A 16,771-nucleotide genomic window follows, 5' to 3' on the forward strand; every position below is an offset into this window, starting at 1 on the left:
ACCCCACACATTCTGACAAACTCCAAGCATTGATTATGCAAGAATGGGCTGCCATCAGTCAGGATGTGGTTCTGAAGTTAATTGACAGCATACCAGGGCGGATTGCAGAGGTCTTGAAATAGAAGGGTCAACACCGCAAATATTGACTTTTTGCATCAACTTCATGTAATTGTCAATAAAAGCCTTTGACACTTATGAAATGCTTGTAATTATACTTCAGTATTCCATAGTAACATCTGACAAAATATCTAGAGACACTGAAGCAGCAAACTTTGTGGAAATTAATATTTGCGTCGTTCTCAAATTTTGGCCACGACTGTATACTTGCTTTGCTTGCACCTGACCAGGCCATACCAAAGATAATTAATTCACGACCAGCCAGTGACCATTTCCATTTTTGTCATTTAGCAGACACGTTTAGCAGATGCTCTTATCCAGAGCGACTTACTGTAGTGAGTTCATACATTTTCCTACTTTTACGTACTGCATGCATAGCTGAATGTCCCATATATAATTAACCCTCTCTCTCTCTCTCTCTCTCAGTGAGCAGCTCTGTGCCTTCTGTTACTGTGACGGCCGCAGTCTGCTGGGTCAGGGGGATCTCCGAGTGTTTGACTCCTCGCCTGGACACGAGCGCAGTGCGACAGGCGGAGTAGGCCATTCCAGCGACCACAGGAAGGCCAGCCAAGGTGGTGGTGACAGAACCACTAAGCCCAGTGACTCGGCCGGAGAGGCCAGCTCAGGACAGAGGGACACACGGAAGTAAGTAGAGCTGGCTGGCAAAGGGTTAGGCCAGCGGAGTTGGTCTGGCTGAGCAGGGACGGTGAAATCTGTGATGGCCTCTGTAGCCGGCTAATGAGCTGGGTGAAAATGAGAGCTGGGCTTTGCTGCTGCTGTCTAATACAGACACACAGACTTTGAGTCAGAAACATGACACATGAGCATAAAAACAAAGGAACACGAAAACAGTGTCAAACGAAGATGTGTGTGCAGCATTGTTATAGGACGTGATTTAGCTGGCAGCTGAGATCTGTAATCTCAGAGTTGATGTGTGGAATAAGTGCTTTGTATATTTCAGAGGAAGGGTCTGAGTGCGTATATGAATGCTAGCACTCTGCTCTTGAAGGCTAAATTGGTGCCGCTCTGCTCCACCTTAGCAAGCCTTTTCTGCCTACTGTGGTCACCAGGGGCCCTACGATGCCACGAGTAACACGAACACGTGTGTGTGTGTGTGCATGCTGTACATTTGTGTGTGTGCATACTGTACGCTATGCCAACAAAGGAACCTCCCTGGACACGTTTTGGACAGCTGCCTAATTTGTTTTGGCTCTTTTGGAGCCAATAGAGCATCTCCCTGGGGTCCCTGTGACGTAATGTAATGTGCAGAGAGAGCAGAGCACTAACACACACACACCGCAACTCCCCTGGCAGCGGGCTAACGCCAGCCAAGCATTGTTGTGTTGGAGCAGTGTGATTGGTCATCGGGTCTCTATACTTGACTGGTCCATGGAGAGAGACAGTGCGGGTGGGGAGAGAAACAGAGGATGTGGAAGAGGGAGGAGGAGGAGGATGATATAAACAAAAAGCATGGTGGCATTTGTATTTATTATGGATCCCATTAGCTGTTGCCAAGGTAGCAGCTACTATTCCTGGGGTCCAGCAAAATGAAGGCAGTTATTCAATTAAAAAAAACATTACAATACGTTCACAACAGATTTCACAACACATTAAGTGTGTGCCCTCAGGCCACTGCTCTACTACCACATATCTAAAACACAAAATCCATGTGTGTATAGTGTTTTTTTATTGTCTCTTCATAGTCCACGCTGTTCCATAAGGTGCATTGAATACTAAACCTATATTGCACAATATATAAGCTCCTGTCAGAAGAGCGATAACAATGACAAGGCATTATACAGGGAATATGATTCTAACTTCCTCCATCATCCTAGACCTCAGTCTTTCTGTTTTTGGCTGTTTGTGTGTTTACTGTTTACTGAAACCAACTAGGGTCCTTATAAATGCTAATTCCCTCTCGCCACATTTTCCGCATGCTTTGCTGCTCACTAGAGCAAGCCATGGACTCTGGGAACCGCTTCCCTTTCAGCAGATTTTATGAGACTGAACAGCCAGCCTCTTGTGTGTCACAGCCAAATAATGCGACCCCTCCCACCCCCTCTTTCTCCTCTTCTACTCTCTCCCTCCTCTCCTCTCTGCATTAGTTCTTCTCCTTAATCCTTTACGGTCTTCTCCTCCCAGGTTGCCTCACTTTGCTTCATCAACTCTTTCTACCTCTGCCTCATCTCCAGTTGTCTTTGCTCATCTCTCTTCATCTCTCTTCCAGTGGAGCTGAGAGCAATGGGGAGTTACCCGACCCAGACAAGGCAAGCGGGTTCTGGGATGAGCTGGCTCATGTGGGCCTCCCAGGAGACGTGGACATCCAGTCTCTCTTTGAGGAGTCGGGTCAGTGCTGGGCACATCACCGCTGTGCGTTATGGTCGCAGGGTGTGTGCGTGGGCGAGGGACAATCACTGCTCAACGTGGACAGATCCATCGACTCAGGTAGCACAGAGGTGAGCAGCCCACATTCCACTGATAATGAAACATGTCTATAAAGTGAATGGGATTGTTCACTAGAGCAGTGGTATTCAAACTTTTTCAGTGGGGACCCAATTTTTTTTTCTGCCAGAGTTTTTGTGGACCCCATTTTTTTCCCACCCAAGAATTTCTTGCAAGCCCACCCTAAATCTAATGACAACCTTAAAGTCTGTAAATTTAAGGTTTTTACATAAACAAATGACCTTCAATTCATTGCATTTTCGTCTCTTATCAAAATGAAAAGAAACCAATAACTGCATTTACTCAATAAAATTGTATTTTCAAATTCTCTTTCTCAGTTTTTATACCCTGTGCTCTTAATTTTGTGTTCCGACTTTGAATACCACTGCTCTAGAGAATAGGATTTTAACTGTCTCGTGAGTTGTCAGTGTCTATGGTAAATACAGTAGAACTTTGCACTGGTTTATGAATATGCGTTAAGTGTGTCCATAGTGAGAGTTAACATGGTGCCTGTAATGAATGACAGCAGCAGGAAAGGGGTGTTCCAGTGAGAGACTAATAGAGAGGGAGGAGGGGAGAGAGAGAGAGACTGATAAGGTGATGGATCAGGCCGGTTGGTAAAGGTCGCCCCTGGCAGCACTGCTCTCTCCTCTCTCTCAGCTGTGAAATGGAAAAGGTCATGCCACTCAACAGTGAAGGCTGTATAGAGTCATGGTGGCTTAACTCGGTGCCTACTGTAGCATTAGCACCAACACAACTCACAGACCCCTGACTGGGTGGCTGCGTCCCAAATGGCACCCTATTCCCTATATAGTGCACTAATTTTGCCTTGGGCCTACAGGGAATAGGGATCCATTTGGGGCACATCCCATTTGTCTGGCACCCCCCTTGCCTGCTAGACCATCAGCAAATCACCAGCTCCTTTTCAAGTGTCTAAACCTCCATCCGCCTTCATCTGCAATGGTTGGAAAAGACTTGAAGAGTGATAGCAATATGGTGGAAGCTCATCAGTAGGCTGGCTTTCGCCTGGTCAGTTTGTTCAGATCATTGCAGATGAATGAGCCGAGGCATGTGTTTGAGGAATAACATCTGAGGGAATCTGAAGTACCATTAGCATATGATATGACACTCTGTAAGGGAAGTGTTAGCATCAATGGGCTAATCATGGTGTGACAAAGGGAACCTTTTTGATCTGGAAGCACTGAGCATTGATGGATGGTTTTAAAGGAAGCATGAAAGGATGAGGGAACCACGGACTTGCTTGAGCAATGCTGCATTCTGTGGACAATACTTTAGAGAGGTCGTCCTTTGAAATTCTTTGTCCTTTGTTGTAGGAGTTTTTCATTTGGTCTGTAGATGCTGTTAGGGACTGGATTACCATATTGTGTCAATTTTAATATGTTACTGTAAAAGCACTGGAGGCACATCCAAAGCATTCCTTGTGGCCAGTGATTTTAATGCAGGGAAACTGAAATCTGCTTGACTTCATTTTTACCAGCATAAGTGCATTGACTATGTCGTCCCCACAGTGACCGTACGTACCTATCCCAACTAGAAACCATGGATTATAGGCAACATCCGCACTCAGCTAAAGGCTTCTGCTGCCGCTTTCAAGGAGTCGGACACTAACCTTGACGCTTATAAGACATCCAGCTACAACCTCTGATGAGCCATCAAACAGTCAAAATGTCAATACAGGATGTGGCAGGGCTTGCAAAATATCATGGAATACACAGGGAAAGCCAGCCGCGAGCTGCCCAGTGAGTACTGGACGACTGTGTGATCTCGCTCCCAGGAGCCGACGTAAGACCTTTTAAACAGGTCAACATTCACAAGGCTGCAGGGCCAGACGGATTACCAGGACGTCTACTCTGAGCATACGCTGACCAGCTGTCAGGTGTCTCCACTAATATTTTCAACTTCTCCCTGACCCAGTCTGTTATACCTATATGTTTCAAGCAGACCACCATAGACCCTGTGCCCAAGAATGCCAAGATAACCTGTCGAAATGACAATCACCCTGTAGCCATGAAGTGCTTTGTGGCTGAGGGGCATTGCTGCTGTCGTCGGGTGCTTAAAAAAAAAAATATATATATTTTACCATGCAATCATCTTAAAGAATTGGATGGTTATTCTTCAAATGATTGAATAAATGTGTTATGTTGCCTCTTGTTATCGTCACAACTCTGAGGGACTTTTTGCACATGAAATTCTTTGAAAGGCTGGTCATGACTCACAACACCATCCCAGACACCCTGGACCCTCTCGATTTGCATACAGATTGACAGATGATGCAATCTCTATTGCACTCCACACTGCCCACTCCCACCTGGACAAGAGGAACATCTATGTGAGAATGCTGTTCTTTGACTACAGCTTAGCATTCAACACCATAGTGCCCTCCAAGCTCATCGCTAACCTCAGGACCCTGGGACTGAACATCTCCCTTTGCAACTGGATCCTGGACTTCCTGACGGGCTGCCCCCAGAGATTGAGGGTAGACAGCAACAACACATCCGCCAAGCTCACCCTCAACACCGGGGCCCCTCAGGGGTGCGTGCTTAGTCCTATGGCTGCACTATTTGGACAAAATACAGTGTCTAATTGCAATTTTTGGGGGCCAGATTGCGATTTATGAATGGTGAATTTCAATCAAGTGTCAGGGGAGAAAACATCACTTCTAAAATGAGACCATATGAATGAATGCACACTGATAACTGAATACAAAACCAAATTAAACAAATCTTTTCTAACATTGTTACTGGCTACATATGATTAGGATTATTACACCTAATATTAACAAACTAATGTTTTACACGCTCATCAAAATATAGTGTGCTTTAAGCGCAGCACTAATGAATTAATAATATGACTTCCTATTTTACCATTATGAATTCTTAAATAACCTAAGTTAATTATTTATTCAGGCAGCAATAGGCTGCAGATGGAATAGGAAGCTTATGATTGTGTAATTATGTCTAAGTAGGCTCAATCATTATTATAATTGAAATCATAAGTAAGTGTCTTTAACATGTAACGCACACAGCCTACCGATTGCAAGGTGTCATTGGTGTCTGAAGCATTTGAAGACTGGTCTAGTCATTCAACGCGACATGTTTCAATATCTCCCTCATTTTTGTTATAGTGTTGGGATGGCGAATGTGTGTGAGATGGATGGAATCTTGTATCTTCTTGAAGCCACCTTTGTTGACTGTGTAAATAGGAACCTTGGATCTTGAAGCCGTCTTTGCTGACTGTGTAAATGGGAACCTTGGATCTTGAAGCCGTCTTTGCTGACTGTGTAAATAGGAACCTTGGATCTTGAAGCCTTCTTTGCTGACTGTGTAAATAGGAACTATGTGATAGCTTCCTGTTTCACCCACATGACACCATACATTCTGTCTGCCATTTACCCGGTACAGTTGAAACCGGGATTCATCAGTAAAGGGCACACTTATCCAGCGTGCCAGTGGCCATCAAAGGTGGGCATTTTCCAACTGAAGTTGATTACGATGCCGAACGGCAGTTCTGATCAAGATCCTGGTGAGGACGACGAGCACGCAGATGAGCTTCCCTGAGACTGTTTTGAACGGTTTATGCAGAAATTGTGGTTGTGGAAACCTACAGTTTCATCAGCTGCACGGGTGGTTGGTCTCAGACAATCCCACCGGTGAAGAAGCCAGATGTGGAGATCCTGGCCTGGCATAGTAACACATGGTCTGCGGTTGTGAGGCCGGTTGGACTCTAAAATTCTCTAAAGCGCCGTTGGAGGTGGCTTATGGTTGACAAATGAACATTCAATTCTCTAGGAAACAGCTCTGGTGGACATTCCTGCAGTCATCATGCCAATTGTGCACGCTCCCTCAACCTGATACATCTGCAGCATTGTGTTATGTGACACAACTGCAATTCTTTTTGTGGCCTTTGATTGTCCCCAGCACAACATGCACCTGTGTAATGATCATGCTGTTTTAATCAGCTTCCTGATATGCCACACCTGTCAGGTGGATGCATTATCTTGGCAAAGGAGAAATGCTGACGAACAGGGATGTAAACAAATGTGTGCACAAAATGTGCATTTAGCATGTTTTATATTTTTGTTCAGTATAAATACATTTGAGTGACTCTCGTTTCCCCCTTCTCTAGCACTGTGCGTACTGTAAGCGCCTTGGAGCCTCCATCAAGTGCTGTGCTGAAGGATGTGCTCGACTGTACCATTACCCATGTGCGGGGGCAGCAGGGACTTTTCAGGATATCAGGAGTCTCTCCCTCCTCTGTCCAGATCACATAGAACTGGCCATCAGCAGATGTGAGTCCAGCATTCTAATAATAAACTTGAAATAATTGAAGTAATGCTGTCATAAGTAGGACCAAGGAAAAACTCTCTAGACACGAGCTACTCACAATCCCCATTCTATTCTCCATTTCTCTCTCTCCACCCTCCCTACCTCTTACCCTCTCTCATTTCCTTACCCTCCCCCTCTTCCCACTCTTAGTTCCAGACGACTTTATCTGTGCACTGTGTGACAGCCCTGGGGAGCTCCCTGACCAGCTCTTCTGTACCAGCTGTGGGCAGCACTACCACGGGGCCTGCCTGGACATGGCTGTGACTCCACTGAGGAGAGCCGGCTGGCAGTGCCCTGAGTGCAAGGTCTGCCAGACATGCAAGTGAGTCCCCTTCCAACCGCCCCATCTGTCCACCCACACACCTGACCTGGCCCTGTATTGAGATGTGTGTCTCGGTGGCCGTCAGGCATGGAGGTGGAAACTGTGATTTTTGTTTGTGCTTCCACTGTGGTTTGTGGGTAACGCACCCTCAGGCACTGCTCTTTCGTCTCGTACCTCAAACAGCCTGGTTACTGTTAGCAACCGAGTCCGTGATAAATTCAGGTCGGCTCTGCAATACAGATTAGACCAACACATTGACCCTTTAGCTGTGACTTTGTAACAGTCGTTAGTTTCAAGGATTAGGGCACAAGGGGCTACGTATAGAGTCCATAGAGCCAAATAATATATGTACAGCCCTCAAGTGTCCTTCTCCCTGTGTGCAGGAACCCAGGGGAGGACGATAAGATGTTGGTGTGTGACATGTGTGACAAAGGCTACCACACCTTCTGCCTGCAACCGGCCATCGATGACATCCCTACCAACGGATGGAGGTGTAAGGTATGTGGAACACACTACAATACTGTGAAAGATAGACAATATAGTGTAAGGTGTTGTATCAGGGTTGGAATTTAATGAGGACTTGGGGCAGAAATGCCCACTAAAGTTTCTTAAATGCCCCCTAAATTGTCATGAGGGCAAATAAATGCCCTTAAATGTATCACAAATTAAAACTATACACCAGCTGCAGTAGCGGGATCAAGCCCCACCCATCTCGCACAGCCTGGGCACCTCGGGCAATAATAACAGAGGCGAAGTGAAGGAGTTAACTCCTGTCAAAATCTGTCCACGGTAAGCAGACCTGCTCCCCTTTCTCAACTATTTTTTTTATTGGCATTGAGCGATTTCTAATTTGAAAAACGACGGCGCAAACATCAGCGGCAACAGAAGTGGAAAAATATGTTAATAATAATGACCCACCGCCAGGCTCTACTGTTGAGCAAGTCAACCGTCAAAACCACAGTAAAAAAAAAAAACACTACCATCGAGGGATGGAAGATTGATTGGGTGGGGGTCGAGGCCATTCAAGATCCTGCCACCGTAATGTTCTGCAAAGCCTGCCACGAAACGTTGGTACAAAAGACATCTAAGAGCTTTCGCGGAGCTATCGCTTTTGATTTGTTTTGTGACATGGACTCAGTCTAAAAGATATGAGCAACAGTCACCAAGCAGTGTATGGTCAGTTTAGTTTATTTGTCACTTAAACAAGTTAAATATATATTTCAATTTTTTTTGTTGCTTCAGACAAGGTGGAATGGGCTTTTTTCATTAATGAATAGTGTAAAAAGGGACAGGAGAATCCAGCTCAATACCAGCACGCTGACGGACCTAATGATCTTTTCAAAGGCCCACCAGAGGAATAGATCAACCTTGTTCCATAAATTACTTAGTTGTCCTGTAATTATATTTATTTATGTGTTACGAATAGCTGAATTTTAATACTGATCATTGGTGTGTCCAATTGTTAGGCATCACATTTAGGCAGCTAACACCACAAATAGTGTGAATTTTTACATTGAGTAAATGCTTGCTTTTTTGCCAATACACGACCGTAGAAACATTTCCACATTCGTTATTTACTTTTTTTTTCTCCCACAAATGAAAATGTCATGGAAACGCCTCAAAATACCTCTAAAAGTTCATGGGGCAGAACATGCCCTGTAAAAATAAAATAATAATCCTGTCCCCTGCTGTATATTACAGGTAAACTCAGCAAAAAAAGAAACATTCTCTCACTGTCAACTGCGTTTATTTTCAGCAAACTTAGCATGTGTAAATAGTTGTATGAACATAAGATTCAACAACTGAGACATGAACTGAACAAGTTCCACAGACATGTGACTAACAAATGGAATAATGTGTCCCTGAACAAAGGGGAGGTCAAAATCAAAAGTAACAGTATCTGGTGTGGCCACCAGCTGCTTTAAGTACTGCAGTGCATCTCCTCCTTATGGACTTACCATATTTGCCAGTTCTTGCTGTGAGATGTTACCACACTCGTCCAAGGCACTGCAAGTTCCTGGATATTTCTGGGGGGAATGGCCCTAGCCCTCACCCTCTGATCTAACAGCTCCCAGATGTGCTCAATGGGATTGAGATCCGTTCTCTTCGCTTGCCATGGCAGAACACTGACATTCATGTCTTGCAGGAAATCACGTACAGAACGAGCAGTATTGCTGGTGGCATTGTCATGCTGGAGGGTCATGTCAGGATGAGCCTGCAGGAAGGGTACCACATGAGGGAGGAGGATGTCGTCCCTATAACACACAGCGTTGAGATTGCCTGCATTGACAACAAGCTCAGTCCGATGATGCTATGACACACCGCCACAGACCATGACGGATCCTCCCAGTCCAAATCGATTCTGCTCCGGAGTACAGGCGTCGGTGTAAAGCTCATTCCTTCGATGACAAGCACGTATCCGACAAGCACGTATCCGACCATCACCCCTGGTGAGACAAAACCGCAACTCGTCAGTGAAGAGAACTTTTTGCCAGTCCGGTCTGATCCGGCGACGGTGGGTTTGTGCCCATAGGCGTCGTTGTTGCCGGTGATACATGGTGAGGACCTGCCCTTTACAACAGGCCTACAAGCCCTCAGTCCAGCCTCTCTGTTTATTGCGGACAGTCTGAGCACTGATATAGGGATTGTGTGTTCCTGGTGTAACTCGGGCAGTTGTTGCCATCCTGTACCTGTCCCGCAGGTGTGATGTTCCGATGTACTGTTACACGTGATCTGCCACTTTGAGGACGATCAGCTGTCCGTCCTGTCTCCCTGTAGCTCTATCTTAGGCGTCTCACAGTGTGGACATGGCAATTTATTGCCCTGGCCACATCTGCAGTCCTCATGCCTCGTTGCAGCATGCCTAAGGCACGTACACGCAGATGAGCAGCGACCATGGAAATCTTTCTTTGTGTTTTTCAGAGTCAGTAGAAAGGCCTCTTTAGTGTCCTAAGTTTTCATACCTGTGACCTTAGTTGCCTACCCATCTGTAAGCTGTTAGTGTCTTAACGACCGTTCCACAGGTGCATGTTCATTAATTGTTTATGGTTCATTGAACAAGCATGGGAAACAGTGTTTAAACCCTTTCCAATGTTGATCTGAGAAGTTATTTGGATTTTTACGAATTATCTTTGAAAGACAAGGTCCTGAAAAAGGGCCGTTTCTTTTTTGCTGAGTTTGTATGGTATGAAAAGCTGTAGATGGCGCGGGGGGAAGAAATCTGTATTGAATGAGAAATGGAATTAAAGGGTTGCCTGTTCCTTTTATTTGTCAAAACAGAGTTTTAAAACTCCCACAGAGAATATAACATTTTTTTCTGTGGTTGTATCTGTGCTTCCTGTGGTTAAGAGATGACTCACACGGGCTGCTCTTTTAAAGGCTGCCGTTTAGCCTCAGACCCTGTATCATTTCAGATAAGGCAGCAGTGTGTGTGTGTGCGCGGCGGGGAAATCAAACCGTATGCGTCGTCATCCCCTGCCTGTGGCCCCTTCCTCTGGTGGAGCAGGTGGTGTGCACTGCCTGTCTGGGTGGCCTATCAGCTGTGGTGGTGGGTGGGGATCTGACTGCAGACCGCAGCAGCCAGTGAGGCGCCGGCCAGGTGGCGGAACATCTTCACACTCACTTAGCTTTTGCCTCTCAGTCTGACTCGGCAGCACAGAAGGAACACAGCCCACACAGCACCCAACCCCCTCTTGCTTTTCTTTCGCTTTCGCTCTCTTGCTCTTCTCTTATCGCTCTTCTTGCTCTGTTCTCGCTCTTTCTCTTGCGCAGCCTAACTCGCCCCTCTCTCTCTCCTCCACTCTTGAAGCTGCTGCGTCTCGCCCAAGCACTTTAGTTCAGACTGAAGCCTCATCTGAATGTCTTCTTGGAGATGAATAAAAATAAAACAAAGTATCATTGTTTCAGTTGTCTCTCTCGCTCCCCCTCCTCCAGAACTGCAGAGTGTGTGTCCAGTGCGGCACCAGGACCAGCGGTCAATGGCACCACACCAGTCTACTGTGTGAGACCTGTGTCCAACATCAGGATCCCAGCCTTAGCTGTCCGCTGTGTGCCTGTATCCTGGACCCAGAGCACCACAAAGACCTGCTGTCCTGCCACAGTTGTAAAAGGTACTAACACACACAGTCCCGTTGGTCATTCTATTTTATTTTTCCATTGTTTTAGCATTGTCTCTTTTTCCATTGATGTGTGATGTCCTTAATCTTCATTTTTCCACTCCTCCTGCTTCCAGATGGCTCCACCTGGAGTGTGAGCGCCTGTCGTCAGGCCATGCAGACATCCAGCCCAGCCAGGGCTTTGTGTGTTCAAGCTGCAGGCCTACTGGGTCACAACCACAACATGCCCCACCACAGGTAGAAGAGGAGAAGGTGGTTCCGGAGAAGGACACTGGAGGCCTAGAGCTGAGCCCACAGACTGCTACTCAGAGCCACACAGACTCCGAACCGGTGGTTCTAATGCACACCGATCCAGAACCTGGTCTGAAGCAGCTGAGGTCTCCTCCTCCAGTGCATAATGATCCAGAACCGGAATTACAACCAGTTCCAATGCACACGGATACAGAACCAGAGCCCCAGCCAAAGCCTATCCAAGCCACCGCCGCTGTCTGTGAGAATGGCCATGAGGAGAGGCAGCCACAGCAGGCTACATCAGACCAGCAGCCCGGTAAGTCCCTCTTTTGTGTGACTGGGTTATTTGTGTCTACACACAGAGGCCAACTGTGTGTTGTGGTTGAACATTATTTCCCCCTATCATTCTCCTTTAATGCTCTCCAGCGGTTTGGCAGGTGGACTCATTAGAGTGTGAGAGATTTGTTTGTCACGTGGCTTATTACCTCAGGATTGAAAGGTTGCATGAAAACCGTGAGTCTGGCTTATTTAGTGTCCAAACTCACAGACCAGGCAGGCTTTCGGGTACAGAATGCCAGACAGTGTAACTCTGTGGGCTAGACACACACACACACACAATTCCTTTCCATGCAGGTGTTAGGTTTGGCCACGGTCGAGCAGCAGTATCACTGATGAAGTTATAAGTCCCTTGTGTGTAGATGAAGGCGGTCTGGCCTGCATGAAGACCAGAGGGAGCATTGCTCTGTCTGCTCTCTCTTTGCCATGGCTCACATCAGACTGACAGCCATTCATCAGCAGGGGCTTTGTTTCTAAAGGCATCGATAACCAGATGGGCTCACATTATCACAAGATTAAAGCCATGAAAGCATTGTCTTTGTAATTCTTTTGGAGTGAAAAAGCACTTTGTATTCTCCCATTGATGCTCCTGGGGAGATGTTGGTCTCTGTCCTTGTTTTGAGGACTGGGCTAGAGACTAACCTGGGTGAACAGAACACTACTGGCTGGTGTTCAATATGGCGCACTGTAGCAAGATGTTTTGCAATGGAAAACAAAAGTCTGCTGTTATTTGACAAATTAATACATTCTACAATGAGTTCAGAATTAGAAGTAGGCTTTCTGTCGAACCACCCTTGTTTCACTTCCCTGCAGAATGTGTCTTCTCTTGAGCACGACCCTGGCCTGGATTCCTCCTCATCTATTATACTTTAGCAGCAATGCTTTTCTTTGCTACAGTTTCCATGGGCGACAAAGCTTCTTGCTCACATACCGTAGATATAAGTAGTTTTTGTCCCCGATTTTGTGATATCCAATTGCTGTCCAATTATGATAGGCTGGACTATAGAACGAGTCAAAATTCACCCAGAGCTGAAAAATGTCAAAAGAACGTTGGCTAAGCTGGAACACTAGCGCGAGCCCATAGCAAATGAATGGAATCGAACGTTCGCAGAGCCTCTGGCTGGAGTAACACTTAGAATTCCATTTTGCCTAAATGGCACCAAAAAATGTATAACTTTTTATTTTACCACTACAATCTGTTCTTAGGACGAAACTGAAAAATAATAACTTGGAAAGTAAACATCCACCGTTTTTGATGGTTCCAAGTGTGCTTATGTCTGCATAACGAGGAAGTAGGGAAAAAATTGCAATTTTTGACTATTTCTGGTCTAGCGATCGATGACAGCTGAGTACACTGCCCAACCTTATGTAATTAGAAAGAGGAGATTATCCTGATTTAAAATGGTGTCCGCTTCGAAATATATACATTACGAGTTATTTGGCAAAATAGACAGATATACCTGTATTTCCCTATAGTAAATAATGGAATGACCTCAGAGTTCCATGAGTTTAATTGTTTTGTTTGTTTACATTTTAACTACAAACAACGTGGGCAGTTCTCATTGCCAACAATAGCAAAGCAGGCATTGTGACATAGAACAATAAACTGTGAATTTTATTGGGGGAAAAAAGCATTGTTAAAAATGTCATATGTCCAGCCTAATTATGATCTTGTCTCATTGCTGCAACTCCCCAACGGGCTCGGGAGAGGCGAAGGTTGAGTTATGCGTCCTCCCGAAACATGACCCGCCAAACCGTGCTCCTTAACACCTGCCCGCTTAACCTGGTAGCAAGCTGCACCAATGTGTCAGAGGAAACACCATTCAACTGATGACAGAGGTCAGCTTGCAGGCACCTGACCCGCCACAAGGAGTCGATAGTGCGCGATGAGCCAAGTAAAGCCCCCCCAGGCCAAACCCTCCCCTAACCCGGACGGCGTTGGGCAAATTGTGCGCCGCCTTATGGGACTCCCGGTCATGGCCGGTTGTGACACAGACTGGTATCAATCCCGGGTCTGTAGTGACGCCTCTAGCACAGCGGCGCAGCCTAAGGACTGCTGCACCACTCTGGAGGCCCCATCACTGAGCTCTTCAGTAAGGCCATTCTACTTCCAATGTTTGTCTATGGAGATTGCATTGCTGTGTGCTCAATTTTATACACCTGTTAGCAACGGGTTGTGGCTGAAACAGCCAAATCCACTAATTTGACGGGATGTCCACATACTTTTGTGTAAATATAGTGTATGTTCATGTCATTGTCACTCAAAAAAAATTAAATGTAGTTGCTAGGAGACTAACGACAACGTTACAATGGTTAAAGTAGTTTTTATGTCGTTTTGGAAATAAAACCTCCCTGGCACTGCTTTAACACCTATTACCATAGGAAGCTTCTTCAGACAGTTTTGTCAACGAGCTGTGGGCGTGGAGGTATGTTTTAGTTTGAAGATGCCATGATGTCGGCATTTTTCCTCTCTCGCTTCTCAAAATTGGCTTGCGATGTGTCAGCTGCAAGCACAAGTATCCTATCTAGCTACTGCCCCCTTGAAGATTTAGACAAATTACTAGACACTCGATCCTCTCAATCCGTATTTGAAGTGAGACACATTTGAAAGAAGTACTAAGTGACAAAAATTAGAATACTGAAAAGTACAGATGTTTCGGTATACCGTGCAACACTTATAGGTAGGGGTAAAGTGACTAGGCACCAGGATAGATAATAAACAGTAGCAGCATCATGTGATGATTCAAAAGGATTAGTGCAAAGAGGGTCAATGCAGAATGTCGGGGTAGCTATTTGGTTAACTAAGCTATTTAATAGTCTTATGGCTTGGGGATAGAAGCTGTTCAGGGTTCTGTTGGTTCCAGACTTGGTGCATCGGGACCACTTGCCGTACAGTAGCAGAGAGAACACACAGTGACTTGGGTGGCTGGAGTCTTGGACAATTTTTAGGGCTTTCCTCTGACACCACCTGGTATAGAGGTCCTGGGCGTCAGGGAGCTTTGCCCCAGTGATTGACTGTGTCGTACTCAGTACTAGGGCCGGGCGGTATACCGTATTTTACTATATTGTACTATACTGATGCACGGACCGGTTTGGGTTTTTACTTTACATTTACATTTACCTTCTATAACAGTATTTGAATGTTTGGTTTGTAAAATGTGATACGCTGTGTGTAACGTCTGTTTTTATAGTTTACTCCACTACTTGAGTCATCCCTCTCCACCTGCTCTCTCTCTCCATGCCGCTTTCCACACAGACCTAGTCCAACCGCCTTCCACTCAAGGAGCGCATTTGTTGTTGCTTGACTATGAGATACTTTTGTTCAGTCTGCATGGTCAATGCAGCACACTTATTTTTTTATTTAAACTTTTATTTAACTAGGCAAGTCAGTTAAGAATAAATTTGTATTTACAATGACGGCTTACCGGGGGAACAGTGGGTTAACTGCCTTGTTCAGGGGCAGAACATCAGATTCATACCTTGTCAGCTTGGGGATTCGATCTAGCAACCTTTCGGTTACTGGCCCAACACTCCAACCACTAGGCTACCTGCAGCCACATGCAACAATGTTGATGACAACGATGTTGTTTCCACTTTGATCTTAGTATAAATCCGCAAGCGTTCTATAATTACAATATTCATTTTTGTTTCTTACATCTGCAAACAGCTAGTTTGTATTTTCTTAGCAAGTTAAGCTAAGTTGTGTTAGCTGGGATTGGCTAAGAATTGAGAGAGCCATGTGAATGAGAGGTGGCTGTGTAGCATGGCTATTGGCAGCCAGGAGAAGGGAATTATAATTATTATATTCAGCCCAAGGGCATAATTGTTTTTATGGGGTATTACTGCCACAAGGGGGGCATGCTTGGGCCTCCGTTTGCTGTAGTCCACGAGCAGCTCCTTTGTCTTGGTGATGTTGAGGGAGAGGTTGTTGTCCTGGCACTACACGGCCAGTTCACTGACCAACTCTCTATATGTGGTCTCTTTGTCGGTGATCAGGCCTACCACTTCCCCAAACTGAATTACTGTTTTGTCGTGTGCGGCCACGCAGTCGTGGGTGAACAGGAGGGGACTTACTAGGGCTGCACGAGGAATCGAATTCGGATCGAAATTACGATATTGACGTGCACTATCCATATCGCAATAGGCTGCGATTTTCTTGTTTCTTTGACATTCCATTAATACAACAACAACCAGACTAATATAGCTCCTCCAATGAGATGTGCTAATTCGTTAATTCGCTCTACATGCACAGAGGATGCTGACCAATCACAAGCGGGCTCTCTCTCTGCATGGCATGCACACGCTCTCTGCTTAGAGCACACCGCTAGATGCTTGCAGGAGAGAAAGGGCTTTACCAAAGACCTTACAGTATAAGGTTTAGGAACTCTGTGGCTTTACCGCATGTGTGTCGGATACACGAGTGCTGCAGGTTCTAAAGAGAACGTCGATTTGGTGCCAAAGAAGGGCACATCTTCAGTGGTATGGGAGTATTGTGGCTATAGACATACCGATATCAACTAAATGCAAGTGTTGTGCAAAAAGTCCCTCCGTTGTGGAGACAACGAGGCAACATTATTATTTATTGAATAATTTTAAGAATAAACATCCTCTAATTTACGACAATTGCATAGTTACCACAAAAAAAGCGATCGACAGTTGCAATGCCCCTCAGCCACAACCTGCACCCTATGTTAAACAGGCATTGATTGCCGATGCGTTTTGAAGTGTAACGCCCTATGAAAGACCATCCTGAGTAGGCACATAGAAATGACAGACGCGATCACAGCCAGAGACACGGTTCCTATTTACACAGTCAGAGACGACTACTTCATAAAGACGAAGAAGAAGGTGGACAGGAAATA

General features: G+C 45.6%; 1 protein-coding gene across 4 annotated transcripts in view; it reads left to right on the top strand.

Annotated features, from left to right (window-relative positions):
- LOC135558769 (histone-lysine N-methyltransferase 2C-like) overlaps positions 1-16,771 on the top strand; it is a 160,710-nt gene that overhangs the window by 21,072 nt on the left and 122,867 nt on the right. For all 4 annotated transcript variants that reach the window (XM_064992878.1, XM_064992879.1, XM_064992880.1 and 1 more), the window contains exons 5-11: positions 544-762; positions 2,345-2,573; positions 6,706-6,868; positions 7,056-7,227; positions 7,611-7,725; positions 11,161-11,336; positions 11,459-11,889. In XM_064992878.1, the coding sequence (XP_064848950.1) occupies positions 544-762; positions 2,345-2,573; positions 6,706-6,868; positions 7,056-7,227; positions 7,611-7,725; positions 11,161-11,336; positions 11,459-11,889 (1,505 nt within the window). The remainder of the gene's footprint in view (positions 1-543; positions 763-2,344; positions 2,574-6,705; positions 6,869-7,055; positions 7,228-7,610; positions 7,726-11,160; positions 11,337-11,458; positions 11,890-16,771) is intronic.

The sequence above is a fragment of the Oncorhynchus masou genome, chromosome 17 (genome assembly GCF_036934945.1).
Source record: "Oncorhynchus masou masou isolate Uvic2021 chromosome 17, UVic_Omas_1.1, whole genome shotgun sequence".
NCBI lineage: Eukaryota > Metazoa > Chordata > Actinopteri > Salmoniformes > Salmonidae > Oncorhynchus > Oncorhynchus masou.